The sequence below is a fragment of the Apteryx mantelli genome, chromosome Z (assembly GCF_036417845.1).
Source record: "Apteryx mantelli isolate bAptMan1 chromosome Z, bAptMan1.hap1, whole genome shotgun sequence".
In the NCBI taxonomy this organism is placed as follows: domain Eukaryota; kingdom Metazoa; phylum Chordata; class Aves; order Apterygiformes; family Apterygidae; genus Apteryx; species Apteryx mantelli.
Window position 1 is genome coordinate 24,131,395 of NC_090020.1, and position 19,471 is coordinate 24,150,865.

General features: G+C 38.8%; 1 protein-coding gene across 1 annotated transcript in view; it reads left to right on the top strand.

The window, feature by feature from the left end:
- Window positions 1–19,471, top strand: part of ADAMTSL1 (ADAMTS like 1) — a 199,956-nt gene that overhangs the window by 101,979 nt on the left and 78,506 nt on the right. The window contains exons 12-14 of the mRNA XM_067315970.1: window positions 3,215–3,299; window positions 13,725–14,026; window positions 18,900–19,029. Of these exons, the coding sequence (XP_067172071.1) occupies window positions 3,215–3,299; window positions 13,725–14,026; window positions 18,900–19,029 (517 nt within the window). The remainder of the gene's footprint in view (window positions 1–3,214; window positions 3,300–13,724; window positions 14,027–18,899; window positions 19,030–19,471) is intronic.

Here is a 19,471-nt window from a genome sequence, read left to right on the forward strand (position 1 = left end):
TTATGGAAATTTCTGGGCTACGATAATGCAGGTGAACTTAGATTTTCTAAACTGGAAACTTAAAACTCATCATGAGAAGAACTTAATGCCTTGCTGCAAAAAAGAATTGCTATCCTGATACATATTAAGAGTATTTATTATGAAGTCCTGTAAAATAAGAGTAACCTGTGACCTCTTGCTGATCCAAGACAAAAGAGCGAAATTTGGAATTTTAATTTCTATACCCAATGGCCTATGATAAATGAACTTGCCAAGTTTAAAGATTCCAGTTTATTTGGAACATGAGAATTCACTGCACCTGCCAGCCACCAAAGTGGTGAAACCCAGACACTTGGCCTCTGGGGAGTAATGGATGTGTTTATGCTGTATATTGCTGGCTGGCAGGAGCTCACTCTGTCCATGTTCCAAGCTGAAAAACGCCTGATGGATGTGTTAGCGTGATTCTGAGCCTCATCTGCACATTCAGTGGGCTTGGGCTCAGTCAGTTCACTGCATTTATGGGGCTTTATTTGTTTATTGTGTTCAGAGCATAGATAAAGCAAGCTCTGGTCTGCCTGCTGTATATAATGTGAGCATAATGCAGTAAGACATCAGAAATGGGGTAGTGCAAACCACTTACAACTGGCTTCTGCCAAGGAAACTCAAGAAGGATGCAAGATCATCTAAGAAAGCTTTGCTTACCTGCATCTGTTGAGAAGTCTCTTCCAATGGGACTTTTCTGGGAACAAAGTTAATGGCTGTTTGTTGGAAGCAGGTTCTTGCAATAGCACGGCAGCTTTATCCTAAATAAATTCTTATAATGCCCTCAGCTGTACATATGTGATTCACTTCTGATTGTAGATGGCTATTTCTTTCTCCCACCTTCTCCCAAGTTGTACACAAAGCATACTGTTTTCCTTGGATTTTTTTTTTGGTTTAGTTTTACTCCTCAGTTTGGCTCTGCAATTCTCTCTCAATTCTCCCTCTATAAAGCAAGGGGTAGCATTTGAAGACCCATGTGCCTGCATAGCTGGCTGAATCATGCTTTCAGGGGAGAACTGGACCAGATGACCTCCAGAGGTCTCTTCCAACTCAAATTATTCTGATTCTATGCTGGAAGAATGTCCATTTATTTGGTGAATCTAGCAAGATAAATTAAAGGCAGTAGCCATAGCAAAGAATCTCTCTTCTATTGAATATTTTAATCTAACCTGCAGTTTCATTCTGGATCTGGATTGGTCCCAGCTGACTGAAGTAGCAAGACAAAAATGTAGAAACCCCTTTCTTTTAATACACTGTGCTAAACAAAAACAACATGAAATAGCTGCTGTAATTTACTTCAGTTTTCATTTATTCAAGCACTGAGGCACTTAATCTTACACCAGTAATGAGCAAATATAGGACGTCCTTGGATTAAATAATGACTTTTGATTTTATAGGGGATGTGTATTCATCTGATGCAACTTTCTACATAATATATCACTTAAGTGTTTTCCCTGCAACTGTCTTATAAAAGGAGAGATTTTCCATTAATCTTTAAAACTAAAATTTCTTCTTTAGCTTGTGTTAAGAATTTGGAGGGGGGGGGCTTTTTTGTGTTTTTTTGGGGGGGGGGGCAAAGAACACTGCACAACATTAACATTTCTAATCCTCCAATTTACTTTAGAGTGTAGATGATGAGAATAGACTTTACCTGTCTCTCCTGTTGAACATGAACCTCTAAAAAGAAAAGTTATTTAAAAAGTCACGTAGCTGACAACTGCACAGAGAGCTTTTGCTTTTTACAAGCGTTTGCATCCAAGGAAAAAGCATAATAGTAAGATCTGGCTTTCCAAAACTCATAAAACAAGCTGCAGGGCATATAAATAGAAATATCTCCTACATATTTTGGATAACAAATGCCATAAAATGTAGATTAAACTAAGAGCTGTACTGGCAAATATTCATCCTTAAATGACACTAATAAATACACTAGAGTAAGAACTTGGCAAGCTATTTCTGGGAGAGAAGCATAGTAACTGTATTACTGTCCTTTCTCTCCCAGTTAATAACTTGCTCCGAGGAAATTTGCTTGACTGAAGTTGCAGTAGCTGTGAAATCAAGTTGCAAGTTATGAGTCCTCAATAATATTACTGACATTTTGGAAAGTTTTTGTGCTTATATGAAATGTTCAGTATTGTGCACAACAAAGTTACAGAAAATTCTCAATTGTTTTAAATGACATTAATCTGCTCCCATTGACTAGTACAAATCTATGCATTGCCTAAACCTAAAAGGCTTAGGTGTTTTTTGAGTGGCAAATAGGTCTGGCCCTGGTTCTCCTCAGTGGTTTGAGATTCACTCTATTTTATTCAGTTTTTTTTCCTGATCGTGGCCCAGAATATTCAGTTGAATTGCAGAGCTCATTCTCAAATAATAGGGCCAAATTTGCTCTTACTTTATATGCCTGTAGAGCTAAAACAGCACCACTGCCTTCAGCTCCAGTACTCCATCCACACTGACACTGCATGAAAGTGGGATTTGGCTCATGAAATGGAATGTCTCTACACCCCCCAGAAAAGAGCAACTTATTATGTTTTTTTACATATTCTGGAGGGAGAAAAAAGCGGCTCTACTGTTTTCCATCAGAAATGACAGAAAAAGTATCCAGCTCATTTTTAAAATCCACATAGCTGATGAACTGATAAGCTTAAGGTTGAAAAGTATAATTGAGCCATTTTATTATAGTTTCTCTCTTTTTTGTGGTATCACTCATCAAATCAAGATTATCTTCATTTTTGCAATCTATCAAAAACAAGTTTAATGTATCTTCTGAAGCTCTAAAATTTAAGGGTGACCACAGGGTTTTTATACGTTTTGCCAAAGCAGTGTGCAGTGGAGGGCTGTTACACTTTCAAGTCTCCCTTTGAAAAATACTTGCTAAAGTGACTACTTTTGTAGCCCAGTTGGATATTCTACAAAGTTACTTAATATGCCTTTCTAGCATTAGAATACCATGGCCTTTCTAGCTATAACAATAAACTATCTAGCCTCATAACCTCATAAGCTCTATGATCTAGGCAATAATGGAATTTCTTTCTCTCTCTCCTGCTCCCTTTCTCTTTTTGTGCTCAGTCTGCATATGAGTGTACACAGATGTACATTACCAGTCTATGCAGTGACAGAAAGGAGACTAACATATATAGCAGTGTTATTGCATGGTTTCTATTTTCATGTGCTTGTGTATGTTCCATAGAGAAACTTCCTGTGGAAGCAAAGTTGCCATGGTATAAGCAGGCTCAAGAGCTGGAAGAAGGAGCAGTGGTGTCTGAAGAACCATCGTAAGTCTTAAAAATTTGTTCAAAACAGGGTCTCATGACATAGTAATGGTTGTGACAGTAATGGTTGTATCAGGCTCAGGTATAGAGAAACTGAGTTCAAGAGGGCAAATGCAGATTGAATTTGAACAAATATACACCTGTTTTATTTCAGGTCATTTACAATAATATTACAGTGAGAGTCTATCTAAGGTAGTTATATGATCCCCATTACCACTGTATCTGAGCACCTTTGCATCTTTACTTATTCTCACAATGCCCTAGAGTAGTAAAAGGTAAAATATAGGGCAGCCAGCAGGATTTTCCACCCCCATGCCCCTCAAAGAATAGTGTAGTAATAGTAAATGAAGCAAATTACTTTTAGCAGAAAATAAACTAGAAACCTCAGCCCTGTGGATTAGATTCTCTTATCATCACTTACCTCATTGTTTCAGGGATTTTCCCCTCCCTGCTTTTCTAACCACTTAATGGTCTTTGCCCAACCACCTCTTCAAGACTGATCTCAGTCAGCATCTTGTTCCCCCACTGGTATCTCTTCATCCTGCTGCAGACCCATTTGGATGGCAGTGTGGCCTACATACAGACATTAACAGTCACATTAGGGCTACCTGAAATGAAGGAACCTGTATATCTCATTGCAAATGCAGCTGTCTATTAGACTAATAAACATTATTCTTTATGCAATAGAATTGAAATTTTGGCATGGTTAATCTGAAGTAGTTTATAATTGGAACATTGGAGTAGAACAAAAAAGATATATTATAGCCTCCTCAAGATGATAATAATTTTTAAATCCTCTCTTGTATATATACCTAAATACATATATACACACACATACAAATATACATATACTTACATACACATATGTTCGTACTTGTATATATAGTCGTAGCAGCTATAGCACATTGTATAATGGGACATATTACTCTCTTCAGAGTCCTACAGACTTCACAAGTTCATTCACTCACTGGTGAAGTCCAGAAAATCTTCTGAAAGTGTTCATTCTTCATTTGTTAAGTGCAGTTTGTGTTCTTGCAACCTCTAACGCTCTATATTAAACCACTTATCTGAATGTGCATTTAGTAAACTATAATTAACCCCTGGAAGCATAAAGAAAATGATGTACAGTCAGGAAGTTTATCAAAAGGAATCACTCTAAAATATGGTTATATTTGGAAATGCAGCTTGTGTTTTAGCTGAAATCAATGAAAAAAAAACAGCATTTTGTAGAATGACAAAATACTTAAGAAGGATTTTGTTAATAAATGTTGACATTGCTATAGAAAAAGAGTCTAGTAATGTATATAAGTCTATATGTGGCTATAAATATTAGCAACAAAGGATTTGTGGAGGACAGGGTCCCTTAAGAAGCAGAGAGAAGCTGCAGAGAATGCTGAAGAGGTTTTTTATCTCATGAAATGTATTTTATTAAAACATTCTGGAAAACCCATTGGTATATTATTCATGATATTAAAACAGACCTTGAGTGTTATAAAAGGAAAAGAGCTTAGCTATTTTAGAATATCTAAACTGCAGCTATGACACCTTCTCACTTAACAGTCTTATCCCTATGTTGAAATAAAGGCCCCATTCTGCCTCCTTATTCAGAAGTCCTTATCCATTTACCCCATCTTATTCAAACCCCCTTATCTATCTACCTCATCTTAGGCAAGTGCTTTGTTCATACCAGTGGAATACTAATACAGTTGCGGCACTATCCCAGTTAAGTTCATTCTGTCATGGGGTAACATTTTCTACTTATTTTTTTTCTTTCTTGCCAAGCCCAATCCTGCAAGCATGAATTGAATAAGTTCATGCAGAACGAACACAATGTTAAATTTAGTTCAACTATCAGTTTTTATGAATGATGACTAATAGCTAAAACAAAAGACTAAAAAGTCAGGGTCTTTGTTCAAATTCTTCCAAAGCTTGGAGATATCCAGGTCTTGGGTTTGGTTTCGAATCATTTCTAGTGATAATGTGTCAGCCAGAAACAGTAAATAAAAACTTAGAAAAAATGTGCTGAAAGGCTGTCAATGCAATACCCGTCTCTAAGCAGTAACAGCCATATGTATATTGTTCCAAAGAATATCTAGTCTTTTCATAGCAACGTTGAGTAGTGAACTTCCATATACAATCTATTTCAGTGTCTCAGTACTAACATTTTTTGTTAATGTCTAACTTGAATCACATATTAATTTTACATCCTGGTTGAAATAGTTAGACTGAAAATTTGCAAAACTGTCTATTATTACATAAAAAACAGAGAAAAAACTTTCAGAACTTACCAAGATGTAATCAACAACCAATTTTGATGCCTGTTTTAGAGCATCGCTTGTTCTTTCAGCTGTGTAAGAATTACAAACACACCAATTGGTAACTTTCTATTGATTGAGATTTTTGTTACGAAATTACAAACTGTGAGTTATGAACTTAGATTTTTTTTGTTATGTTGTCCATGCACCTGTAATTTATAATCATTCTCTAATCTGTGTATAGCGCCTTCCATTATTTATTTCTTTAGCAATTTCCAAAGGAAGCAAGTTTTACAGTTTCATTTTGTCTGTATATGTCTGTCGGTTGCCTTCCTCTCCCCTCACTAATGTCTGAATTTATTGTTATTAACTGAAATTAACAGAGGGATAAAGTTATCACTGAGAACTTTACCCCTCTGTCAAATTTGGTTAATATTCACCAGGAAATTTAGTGGTAGTAGTTTACCACATGTTTCATGGAACTAGATAGAAAAATGACACTCTATTAATTCCCCAATTGAAGGAAAGGCTTCTAAGTGAGCTCAGTCCCTAAGAGTCACCAGAGAATCCACTTGGGTGCTCAATCTTCAAATACAAATACATGTTAAATCATGTTAAATCAGTTCTCATTAGTTCTGCTGCTCAAGGAATTACTCATAAATGATTCAGCCACTTGAAGGCTAGAGGCAACTGTTACGACTGTGTTGTTTGACTTGCTGCATGCCTAAATGGGGCCAATTAAATGTTAATTTTTGACAGAACTAGTATCACAGAATCACAGAATCACAGAATCGCTGAGGTTGGAAGGGACCTCTGAAGATCATCTAGTTCAACCCCCCTGCTCAAGCAGGGTCACCTAGAGCACATTGCACAGGATTGCATCCAGGCGGCTTTTGAATATCTCCAGAGAAGGAGACTCCGCAACCTCTCTGGGCAACCTGTTCCAGTGCTCTGTCACCCTCACAGTGAAAAAGTTTTTCCTCATGTTCAGATGGAAGTGTCTGTGTTTCAGTTTGTGCCTGTTGCCTCATGTCTTGTCGCTCGGCACCACTGAAAAGAGTCTGGTCCCATCCTCTCGACACCCTCCCTTCAGACACTTGTACACATTGATAAGATCTCCTCTCAGCCTTCTCTTCTCCAGGCTGAACAGGCCCAGCTCTCTCAGCCTTTCCTCATAAGAGAGATGCTCCAGTCCCCTAACCATCTTTGTAGCCCTTCGCTGCACCTGCTCCAGTAGTGCCACATCCCTCTTGTACTGGGGAGCCCAGAACTGGACGCAGTACTCCAGATGGGGCCTCACCAGGGCTGAGGAGAGGGGCAGGATCACCTCCCTCGACCTGCTGGCAACACTCTTCCTGATGCACCCCAGGAGACCATTGGCCTTCTTGGCCACAAGGGCACATTGCTGCCTCATGCTTAACTTGGTGTCCACCAGCACTCCCAGGTCCTTCTCGGCAGAGCTGCTTTCCAGCAGGTCAACCCCCAACCTGTACTGGTGCATGGGGTTATTCCTCCCCAGGTGCAGGACCCTGCACTTGCCTTTGTTGAACTTCATGAGGTTCCTCTCCGCCCACCTCTCCAGCCTGTCCAGGTCTCTCTGAATGGCAGCACAGCCCTCTGGTGTATCGGCCACTCCTCCCAGTTTTGTATCGTCAGCAAACTTGCTGAGGGTGCACTCTGTCCCTTCATCCAGGTCATTGATGAAGACGTTGAACAAGACTGGACCCAGCACTGACCCCAGGGGGACGCTGCTAGCTACAGGCCTCCAACTAGACTCTGCTCCGCTGATCACACCCTCTGAGCTCTGCCATTCAGCCAGTTCTCAATCCACCTCACTGTCCACTCATCCAGCCCACACTTCCTGAGCTTGTCTATGAGGATGTTATGGGAGATGTTATGGGATGTTATGAAATACTTTTGGTTAGAAAAAAACATTATGATCTTTGGCAGGACAAAGGTGCAAGATGAGAAGTCCTTGTTGTTGTTATATGTATTGTGCTGCTATTGTGATCCATCTCTGAAAAGACCATTCTCCACTCCTTAGAAATATGTTATAAGGGAAGAGCCACAATATCTTTCTATCTGACCTCTTTCACTGGAGACCATTACACCAGCACAGTGTGACAGCAAGAGTCAGAAGGAGCAGCAGTCATGATTAGAAAGGCATGAGGCTTTTCTATGTATAATGAAATAGGTTTTATGGGTGGTGTTTAAAAGATTTCTGTCTCCAGCTCTCAAAAAATGCTTTTGTACATTAACACCATGCCCGGCTTTTAAGATATTGCCATAAATAACCTTGATGCTAGCCATAAAATAAGGAAAAAAAAGAAGGCAAACAATATCTGGATGCCAGATGGCACCATATTAGTGATGGGGATGATTCCGGAAGAAACAAAAGGAAATTCCTGACATGCGTCAGTGGGAATGGCGCCCTCAGGGAACTGGATATGGACAGAGAGGCCAGTGTGTCAGTCACTCAATATCTGTTTCTTACTTTTCAGTAATTATTTGTGTTTCCAAAGTTGTGTAAGGCAATTCATTGTCTTTTGTCTGATAAATAATTTCCATATTGATCTTTGTACCTAATTCATAGGTTAAAAAGTGATTTTAAAACTGCCTACAGATGTTTTATTTTTCCATATCAAGCTCTAATTGCATACAATGAGAATATCAGTGTGGTCAGTCACAGGGAAGATTGAAAGTGTGGCAGCCTAACATTAGGTAATAATTTCTATCTTTTCATTCAGAGAATCCCTTTAGAGAGTTGTCACTACTTAGGATTTATATGTACTGTCTATGTAGGACAGAATCAGTTTATCTTTCCCTGGGGAGAAAACCAACAATGAACTAAAGGAGAGAACCAACAGTACAGAATGGTTTGATGCAAGGATAAAGGAAAAGGTCATATTCAAACGAAATTAAAAGGAAACTCTAAAGGGACAGATTGTAATCATTCAGATTATAACTGGACCTATGCAGCTGGCTTTGGTGCCATTACTTGTACAGAAGGAGACTTGAGATTTTATTGACAAGTGGTCATGACCTCTGTTTCACTTCTCTGAATGACGGCACCAGAAACTATCCAGTTCTGTGTGTGAACATCCTGTGGTGTTATCCTCATACTAAATCCAGGAGAATGGTGGCCTCTCCTGGAGAGGAAGGAGGGCTTGTATTTCAGCTCAGGATGAGGAGGCTGGAGATATGAGTTCAGTTCCCAGTTCTATCTCAGAAAATTTCTGAGGACAAGCAATTTAACACATTGTTTCCCCAGTAGTATCTATCTGTAGATGCCTTAATATTGGGGTGTCTGTGTCTCTGAACATCAGATCTTACCAGTATGTGTGGTTCTTAGAACCTGAGGCTTTGGCCGAACCATGGATTTACCCAATGATGGATTTAAAAAATAATATTAAGCAATAAAAAGAAAAGACAACATATAATTTAGTTGTAGTGCAGAAACAAGTTATTTTTCTCTAACAGACTGATAACTGAATTATATCAGTCTGCATACACTGTTGTTTTTTTTCATAAGGTGCACTGCAGGAACCCAAGTCCTAGACTGAGTTTGTGGGAATGTGGAGATCTTCATAGAACTCAGCAGGGCTCTGTATGCATCCTGTTCTGAACCCACTGGAGTCGATGGAAGGTCTCCTATTATTGAGTCTTGAATCTTTGTGTTTCTCTTCTTCTGTCTTTTGCAGTTACCTTTATATTGCTTCACGGAGTAGAATAGACAGCAATCCTCAGCTGTGTCCAGAGTTCAAAGGGCAAATTATTGTAATCCTAAGACTAAGTACTGCCATTGTCATCACTGTTCACAGTTTAAATTTTAACATCATTTGGGTTGCTTTTATAAGTGATCATTGCACTGCACATTTCAGGCTACAAGAGCTGGATTTTTAATTGCATTCCCTTTGTATAATTTAAGCAGAGGCAGTTTACAAAATATTAGAGAAACTGTTATTTGAAAAAGAAAGAGGTGTTCTCATGTGCAAATGTGGATACTAGTATCTACATATGTGAATTGTCCTCACAAAATTGAACTGGGCAAGTGTGTGTACTTGCGTACTTTGTCAAACAGCAACAGCCAACAAATGCTACTGAAAAATACCATGCCTCTTTTAAATTCTGTACTCTCTATTTTGCAAGGGTGTCCTGTAATAGGAAAAGGTTGCTGGTCCATCACAATAAGTGCCAACGAGTCAAGGAAACTACTGTGACCATCCCAACACTTTTCTTTTCCCCACGTGTCAGTGCTGCTGCCTACAGAGATGCCCAGTGGGGGTGACAGGCAGAGTCACCTTTCTGTCTTCCCCCAGCTGGGCTCCATGATATCCACAGTGCTCCAACAGCTCAGTAGCAGCAGGCACTGTTAGGTCAGTCATAACAGAGCAAGGTCATGATCTTCCCTCCTTCTGGTTTTCACTTCTGCACTTAGTAGTGGTCTCTTTAAAATGAGAGCAAAAGAGCCCTCTTTAAAATATTCAGCAGAGCTTTCAGAACACACTTAACTGTCTGTATTTTTTGTTGGAGGAGTAAGCGCAGTCATTTTTGCTATGCAGAGGAACAAAATAAGGTTACCTTTGATGCAGTAGTAACATGCTAATCACTGAGAAGTAGACTTAGAGCTTTAAAATATTTGTGTAATCTGTTTGAGGCAGGAGTCATCTTTTTTGTATTTTGACTAGCATGATTGGGCTCTGACACACAGCTACTACTGCAACATTACTACAACTAGTAATGCCTTTGTCTTATTGATTATGGTTGTTATTACAGGGATTACTATAAAAGCAGTATTTTATTAAACACCATGCAATGCCATCTGAAACAACTCCATAATTTCCTATTTTCTAAAGTATCTACTTCTCTCCACCACTTCTGTCTTCAAAGAAGACTCAGTTGTTAACATATAGAAAAGCACAATGCCATGTAGCTCAAGATACATTATATGTGGAATAACTAACTTTAAACCCATGGAATTGACTATTTATTATTACCATACTTTATTTCATGCTAGCCATTTGGCAAAATTTGCAATTAATGACCACACAAAGATATTTGAAAGCCTTTGTAATTTCCTGTTTTTAGGATGATGGAAAATTCAGAACTGGTGTATATTTATATTATGCATTCACATTATATAAATGTTCAGTTTCTAATGGCACTGCTATATGGAGATTTTGTTTGGTTTTTCTTATTGTTTTTTCTTTTTTTCTTCTTTTTTTCTGCTCTTAACTCCATTAACTCTACCAGTTCCCTGTGTGTTTTAGCAGCCAACAGTTATATTAGAATTAAATTACCCTTCCAAATTTATCACTTAAAATGTAGAACTTGGGCCTAGAAAGCTGAATAAAATATAATTTCCTGAAGGTATTCCAATGTTTTCATTATGAGTTGCTGACTAGGGTGAAATAATATAATAATAATATGTGGTATTTATAGATCAACTCTTATTTCAAAAAGAATCCAGTCTGCTTTATTAATGTTTTAACTTCTTTTTCGCTCCCTCTCTCTTTTGTTCCTTTGTGTTTGTATGTGTGATATACATCATGTGTAAATATTGTGTGTATGTAAAGTTTCTGTGTTTTTCTATATGAGCAGATTTAATCACTGGGAAAATATAATCCCCTTTGGTCTGGAATACAGCAGCTTTTCAACAAAATGAAGTTACACACAACTCATGATGTTGAAAAATAGGAGGAATACAATGTCTGATGAACATATCCAATGTCTCTTTTTATAACCTGACTAGGGTATCTACTTTTTAGTTTGTCAGCTCAAGAAGCTATCCATTTAAACCATCAAAATTCTAAGCCACTGTGGTTGACACGGACTCTTCAATCTGTGACAGGAAGTTTTCTCTATCAAAATAGTATTACAGCAGTAGCACAGTCTTACAGAAAATGAGTGGCCAACCTGTACATTCAAAGACTATAACCCTTTCAAAATGAAAGATATCTAATTTGAAAGATGACTGAATTTTTTATTTGCATTAGTAAGATAAGATGTTTCAGAGTAGGGAAATGGAATCACTTTGCATCATCAGTTTCTCCAAGGCTTCAGAGAGAAATCTGTGGTCTTTGTAGCAGCATTATGAAGAGTTTCAAATTTTCCAATAACATATACAATCCATTGCTTTCCATTCTGTTACTTCCTGTGTAGCAGTAGATACCAAGTATATAACAAGATGACAGACCTTTTGTGGGTAAAGAAATGCATAGTGCCTGCTCTAGCAGACCGTGCTGCTCTGGTCAGGGATCATGGCATGTACATTTTGGTGTGGGGGTGGGGAGGTACGACAGGTTTTCTTGCTTGGTTTTGGACTTCTTTTTCCCTCAAAATGATGGAAAAGCCCTTATGTCACCTAGACAAAGGCAGTGGATTAAAAAGGAAGTGCTTAAAAACACTTTCAAAAATGCTAACCCTAAAACAGAATTTTCTTTTTCTTCCTATCAGACTGTGCATGGTATTTGTAAGGTGAGAACTGTGCATCAGTTTCCTATAACTATGAGTAACCCTAGTCCGTAAAAGAGACAGATGTGTGTATTGCCCTCAGTCCCAAGCAAAGTAGTGAAACTCTAGTACAGCCTATCTAAATGAAAACCAAAGGGAGGGAGATAGTTCTAGTAATATCCACAATATTTTAATCAAAAATAGGTATTGTAAACTCTGGTTTACATGACAAACTTAGCTAATGCAAATGCTTTGGAGCTGAAACACCTAAATTTATCTCAAGCAGTTGACTCCATCACAAAAAACATTCTGTTACCAAATTAGCACTGCAAAATGCCAGTAAAAAAATCATTCAGTTTGAAGTGGCTAACAGATCCGAAACACTTACTATTAATGGAAAAACTTTATTAATAAGGATAGTTCCCTGTGAGGCTCTTGAGAGACCTGTGCCAGACCTAACTATTCACTTTTATGGTTTTGCCCTTGAAGTACCTATACAATCACTGCCTGTAGAATTTGCCCATGGTAGAAAGTTTGGCAGAATGGCTAATAATGAAGACAAGACAGTCTGATCTGGACCAGTCTGTAACATGGATTCATTACTGCTGTGTTTTAGTACCACCACCATCAGGCATCTAGGTACTAATAATGCAGGTCATGGAGTACCTGGAAGCACTGTTTTGCAAAAGATTTAGGAAACATCATGCATCAATATGAGCTCCCCATGAACCTCATGAGCTCCCCATGAGCTCCTCAATATGAGGTGTGGTAAGTTTAAAAAAGTGGGTAATAAAGTGGCATGGACCTGAATGTGACCCATCTGTTTGATATTACTTTTGTAAAATTCTAGGCAGTTTCCAGTACTGTAGTTTTAAGATGTTGAAAAAGTGGTAACAATGCAGAAAAATGCGGATATTATTATACTGTCGAGGAAAATACTCAGCACCAAGAGACTTGGAACTCAGTCTGTTTGCTTATCATAAGGAGAGTTGCAAGGTGATTTGATTAAAGAGTATAAGGACCTTCACAGGCAAAAAAATTGGGTATATAAGAGCTCCTAATCTGAGAGACAAAAGCAACAACCAGAATTTTAAAAGAGAAAACCCAGAATAGAAATGGAACACCGTGTTTTTAATGGGGAGGGAAATGAAATGTGTTAGAACAAAGAGCTGCAGGAATTGCATGTTCTTTATCTTTATATGGCTTCAGATGAAGACTTACAGATAGTTACTGCAATACAGGAACAATGGCTGAAATTATTTGTCCTAGGATATTGCAACTAGTTGATAACAACAGTCTCTTCAGTACTTATTAATAGCAAACCCATGATATCTATTAGGCCAAGATGAATTAGATTAGATGCTAGAAATAAGTAACTAGCAGGATCATGATGCTTATTGGGAATTTGCAGGATACTCTGCTTTTGTATCTTTGAGAGCTTTTGAGATCAAGTTAGGCATTCTAAGTATACATGATCCTTCATGGATATAAATATATACTCCACATGAGTACTTGAGAGCCCATCCACTGTTGCCATTGGCTTGGCAATAAGATGTCATGGCTTTCGTGAGTATTTCATAATAGCAGTATGTTGAGGTGAAGCATTTGTTACTCATTAAATGAAATTTTGGCTTGTAACCCTTGGACCGGACTATACTGCTTTTGCTTGCCCAGTTGTTTAAGGATGTAACTTACCTTGCTCTTGCTCTTCCTCTCACAGGTTTATTCCTGAGGCTTGGTCTGCCTGTAGTGTCACCTGTGGAGTGGGCAGCCAGATGCGGCTTGTGAAATGTCAGGTGCTCCTTTCTTTCTCTCAGTCTGTGGCTGACTTGCCCATTGATGAATGTGAAGGCCCCAAACCTGTGTCTCAGCAAGCCTGTTACAGTGGTCCCTGCAGTGGGGAAGCAACTGAGTATAACCCAGAGGAAACTGACCTGCTGTATGGCAGCTTGCAGGAATTTGACGAGCTCTATGACTGGGAATATGAGGGCTTTACACAGTGTTCAGAGTCCTGTGGAGGAGGTAAGTGCAAAATGTTTTTGTGCTGGATTTGCTTTCCCTGTTAAGTGCGTGTTTTGCAGTGAACACTCTTGGAAATGCTGCTTTGCTACATCTATTTGAAAAGGTATTAATGAAAACTCTAAAAATCACTGTGTGCATTTCCTATTTTGGCCCAGGGCTTTCAATCTCCATGCTCAGACTGTTAGCCATGAAGGATCAATGAATCTCATAGTACTGTTTCCATGTATCAGCTGATCACTCAGATACGCACTCACACAAAAAAGTGAACCTTAAAGTGGTCTTGTGATGCAGACTAGAGTGAGGTGTTACTTTTAGTTTTTATCTCTTGATGTACACTCGATAAGCATAAACATGTGGAAGCAAATGGTCCTGCCATTGCTGCTGCATTTGCTTAGTGAAATCCTAAGGGCTCAGCTGGTTCCCTAGCTAATATCACTACCTGATATTAGCCTGGATCCTAAAGCAAAAGAAAGCATATGGTAAAAAAGCACTAATCATATGATTGCCTGAAGCTAGCAGGCTTGGCAGTTTCTCAAAGTTATTCAAGGCTATAGGTTCCACATAATGGAATATTAATGCACCATTCTCTGATATCCATTTTTTCCCATCATTTTGTCTAGCTGGTTCTAAGAAATGTGCCCACTCAAGTATTTTTAAACTTTAGACTTCTGCAGCTGCTGTCTCTTTACACGACAAGTTTCAGGCTCTTTAAAAAAAGGGTTATTATATATAAATACAGAGTAGTTACTGTAGAACTGGAAACCTCACAGTGATTTATGAATGTTTAATAGTTTCGTCTGTATAGACTTACCAGTAATCAGTTACAAACTTAAATACAATTAACAGAAAATGATGCAAAGGTTTTCATAGCTTACTTCTGTCTTGCTGGATGGTATTCAGTATTTAGAGCAGTTCACATACAGTTGTCAGAGTCGGACCATTACCACAATTGCTTCATTTTCTACATAAGAAAACACAGTACTAATGTATGCTAAGTGGTGACAAACACTGACTTTATAGGAGTATCTGTCATATATTGAATTTGATGGTGAGCAATGATGACTTGTCATGCTTGTCATGTTTGCACTGTGAATACTGAAACCTGAATTGCTTCTATAAATAGCCTCTTGAAATGAAGTCATTGCTGTGACTAGAGTGACTGTGTGTATATTCTTCAAATATAACTCACATAGATTTTCTGATAGGACAGATATATTTTGCTTTATAAATTTAATCTTTTTTCTGTTGTCAGCAAAAATTGTTGCCAAGATTTCTGTGCCTGACATCAACTCCAAATCTTCTAGATTATTAGATGCTAAGTCAGATATTTTTGTAACCATAGGTGTAAGACAGGTCAAACTAATTTTATTGTTTTTGTAGTCTCAAGAGAAGAAATTGTATAGATGCAGAAGTAATCTTTCACCTCCTAGAAGTAGCAACCAGAAGGAATTAGTTAGTCATTCAGTCTGCTGTTAGTGCCTGCATTTCCCAGAGCTGTCATCAAATATCATGTAACAATTACTCTATTCTGGTAGATATAAACACAGAAAATCTCATTTGATGGTATTTTGAAAGTGAACTTAAACTGCTTAGATTCCTGTTCCACCCTTGCACTCTTTTGTATTATAATTTCCCATTGAGAATTGATTTCTTTTTTTAGGGAAAGCAATTCTAAAACTTTTTGTTCTGATAATATTGTGCAGTAAATAGAGCTTAGAATTCAGTTACTGGAGAAATGTCTCCTTTTTTTAATCATGTCTGTACTGTGAAGTTTCTGACAGATATTAGAAAGTCTTTAGATGATGTAAATATTCAGTGACCCATCCATTGATATAAAGCTTGCTGCGTTGACCTATCAAAAACAGAAGTAAAGATATTATCAGTGTGTTGAGACACACCCACTGCAAGATTATTCAGGTCAAGCAGAAGCTGAAGAAAATGATTTTGAGCACTCTTGTTTGCTGCTGGAGCAAGCCAGTTGTTTTAGACCCTGGCACAAGCTATTGGAGGATTCACCTCTGTCAATAGGCAATCTAGCAACCATGGACTAGTTAAATGCATCCTGGTATCTTTTATTAGAATACCCATACTGTCAGACAGGATTACAGGCTGTACTGGTCTCTTTAAATTATAAGAATCACTTAAAGGGAATTATAATGCAAAGCAGAATGCTGGTAGAATAGATTAAAATTATGGGCAATCTCATTTGAGATCATTTAGATGTCATGAGTAAGCATGGGGAATGAACACACTGGGAGGTTTGGGGCAGGTCAAATACTTAAAGGTCAAGAGCAGTAGTATCAGAGCTTGGCTCTATGAGCTAAAGAAAACCATAAGTCTCTGAGAAGTGGAGAAGAGGTTGTATTCAAGAACTCTCAGTCAATCACTTTTGGATAGTCAGCTCTGAAGCATGCAATGTGAAAGTGCTGGGAGGAGGGGAGGTAATTGTTAATCACTAGTCAGCAGCTCATTTGTGACACACTTAGGAGAGGAGGAATTGAAGCTGTGGAAGTACACTTGACTTAAAAAATTTGGATCTGAAAAGAAAAATAACACTGTCAAGCTGGTGAGTTAGTCTTATCCCTAACAAATCGAACGATGTCACCAGCATGCAGTAGGACTCAGGGGTTTCATTCCACAGAGTTTGATAAAATAACTTTACCATTTTTCCATACCTCTGGATTAGTAGCCCTTTTCCCCTGTGATCATCACTCTGATCTTGCAGTTAGGCCTGTACTGGTGATCACTGCAAAGTAGAGACAATATCTTCAACATAGTGCCATATCCCATCAGTTAGAGAACCATCTCTATTCAGCAGCCAGGAGCAGTCTGTCCTAGGGGAATCCGTATTCCTCTGTTTGCCATATAGCACAGGATAACATATCAAACAGAAAACTGACTGAGTTGGAAAATATTGAACATGAAGAGGCAGAGAACATGGTGTTTATGTGGAGATATTTCTTTGGTTTCCTTTCCTAGAAAAGAGTCACTGGCACTTATTTTATTCTTTCAGTGGGCTATCCTTTTTAAATTTTTCAAAAAGTATCTTGGGGGGTTATTTGAATATCAAAATGGCTTAAAAGTATGGAAAACCACAGCTATATTGGCTGACTCCAAGGACTTTGGTAATTTCCACATCAATGTCCATATCCAATAAATTTCAAATTTCTTTCTCCTTCTCCTCAGCACCTAAATATATTGGAGATAGTGCCTATGTTCAGGCATGCCCTGCACAAGCTTGTACAACTGCAAAGGAGCCAATAAATTGCTCAGCATGCCATTTTGTTGTGAGGCTCTCCTCAGCCTGTAGGGGAATGAGGGAATGGGTCCATGAATAATTTGAGGAATACAGAGGTCTGAGCTATTAGACAAGCTATAGTATTGGAGCTATAATGAGTTGCAGCACTTCAATCCCATAAAATAATATGATATCATTGTTTGCCTAATGGCATGCACTCTGGCTTCAGAAACAGCAAAAGGTATTGACAGTTCTATTATATTGCTCTTGGAGCTGTTCAAGCTTTTCCAACACTTCATATGTATGTGTGTGTGTGTATATATATATATATATATATATATACACACACACACATATGTAAACACTGGTGTCCTCAAAAGACTGGGAGATATTTTGGAAAACTAATTCTTGGTTTTAAGTGGATGATGTAATTGTTATGAGTTCAGCGAGTCTTCTCCTACCTCAGAAAGTCAGAATGAATGTAAAGAGCACACTTCCACTTTGCTTGAAGCACTGTAGATTTTTAGGCAGTTCAGACAAATTAGTATCCTCGGACCTCCTGGGGATAAGGGAGATCCACCACACACGTAGGGTGTATGGTGTTGCAATGTCTGATCTTCTGGCTTTCTAACCCCCTGATCCAAAAGACTGTAGTAGTCCTATTTTACATATAGGAAGTATGAGATAAGTAATTGGCATGCCTAAGAGTGCAGGAGAAATTTGGTGTCACCAAGCATTTCCTAAGTTTAGCATAATCACCAAATCTTCCAACTTCTCACTTACTCCCAGCAGCTACCCCTGTTCTATTCCAGCTCTCAGATATACCCTGCAGTTTTGCTGGTCTGTGGATGCAGGAGATCAGTTGAGAGCAGGTGAATTGTATGACCTTGTTTTACTTTTCTTTTGCACTTAGAGCAGTCACACCATTGCTTAAAATATAACATGCCCATGTCAAGGCCATCTTCACACCCTAGCCCACTTGGCTGACAAATAAACAGCCTGGCTGCATTCATAGCAAAAGGATCAGTGACTAGAGAACACTAGTATTTTTAAGTGACCTTTTTCTGAGAATAAAAAGTAGATGGTGAACGAACCTAGGGACTTTTCACCCTAACTGAGATAGCTGCTGATACTGAGAGCAAGACAGGTAGAAGCCCAGCCTCCAGCACGGTAATTTGATCGGGCCATTCCCCAGGTGCCTGGGAAGTCAGACACAAGATACAAAAGGTGCAGTGAGGAATGTATGACTGTGGCTGGGAAACTACAGGAATTTCAGATAGAGGCTGTTTTGGATTTTATTTTCTTTGTTTTGTTTTTTTCAAACAGAGGGGAAGGAAGGAGCTAAGATTTTTCTCTAGTCAGTCAGAAAAGGTGTGCCAGGGAATCCTCAGAGACCTCAGAGAACATCATGTGGAGCACTTGGATGTAAACAGCAAGCATCTCATTACCATTTGGGAAATAGCCTCTTCCCTACCTGCAACCTTGGTTGCAATGTCTGAACTGGCAACCCTGAGCTTTCTGATGTGCAGCAATCCCCACAGCAGCCCAGCTGGATCCGTGCTGGCACCTTGTCTACCCTGCGCTGCCTCTGTAAGTATTGTAAGCTGGCTCCTGACTGTGTATTGCTGTGTGCAGGTGTCCAGGAGGCTGTGGTGACCTGCCTGAACAAACAAACCAGAGACACTGCAGACGAGATGCTGTGTGTAAGCAGTCGCCGTCCTCCACAGCTACTGAAGGCCTGTAACCTGGAGCCCTGCCCCCCAAGGTAGGCTTCTTTTATCTTATCTCAAGAGCACATATTTTTTTCCAGATTTAGGATAGGTATAATCATTGTGTGAAGTTTAGAAAGTTATCTGCAAACTCTCCATGAAGCTGGGATGTTTGGGTCCTGTCTGGATAGGATGCTTGGGTCTGGGGATTACTGAAATTTCTCCTGGAGCACATGAGTATATCTCAGGGCCCAAGATGATTAGCCAGATTGTAGTACTGCACACTCAGTAGTCTGGACTCAACAGATCCTCTGTTTACATCAACTTGGGATTTCTTTTAATGGATATAAAGTGAGCAAAGATATGTGAGTGAAATTCTGCTGCTGTGCAATATAAAGGTTTAGAGGAGATGATAATCCATGGTGGTCTTAAAACCTGTACAGTGCAGTCAGGGCAGCTTTGTTAATGCAGGTGATAATATCAGTTCTTGTTTAGAAA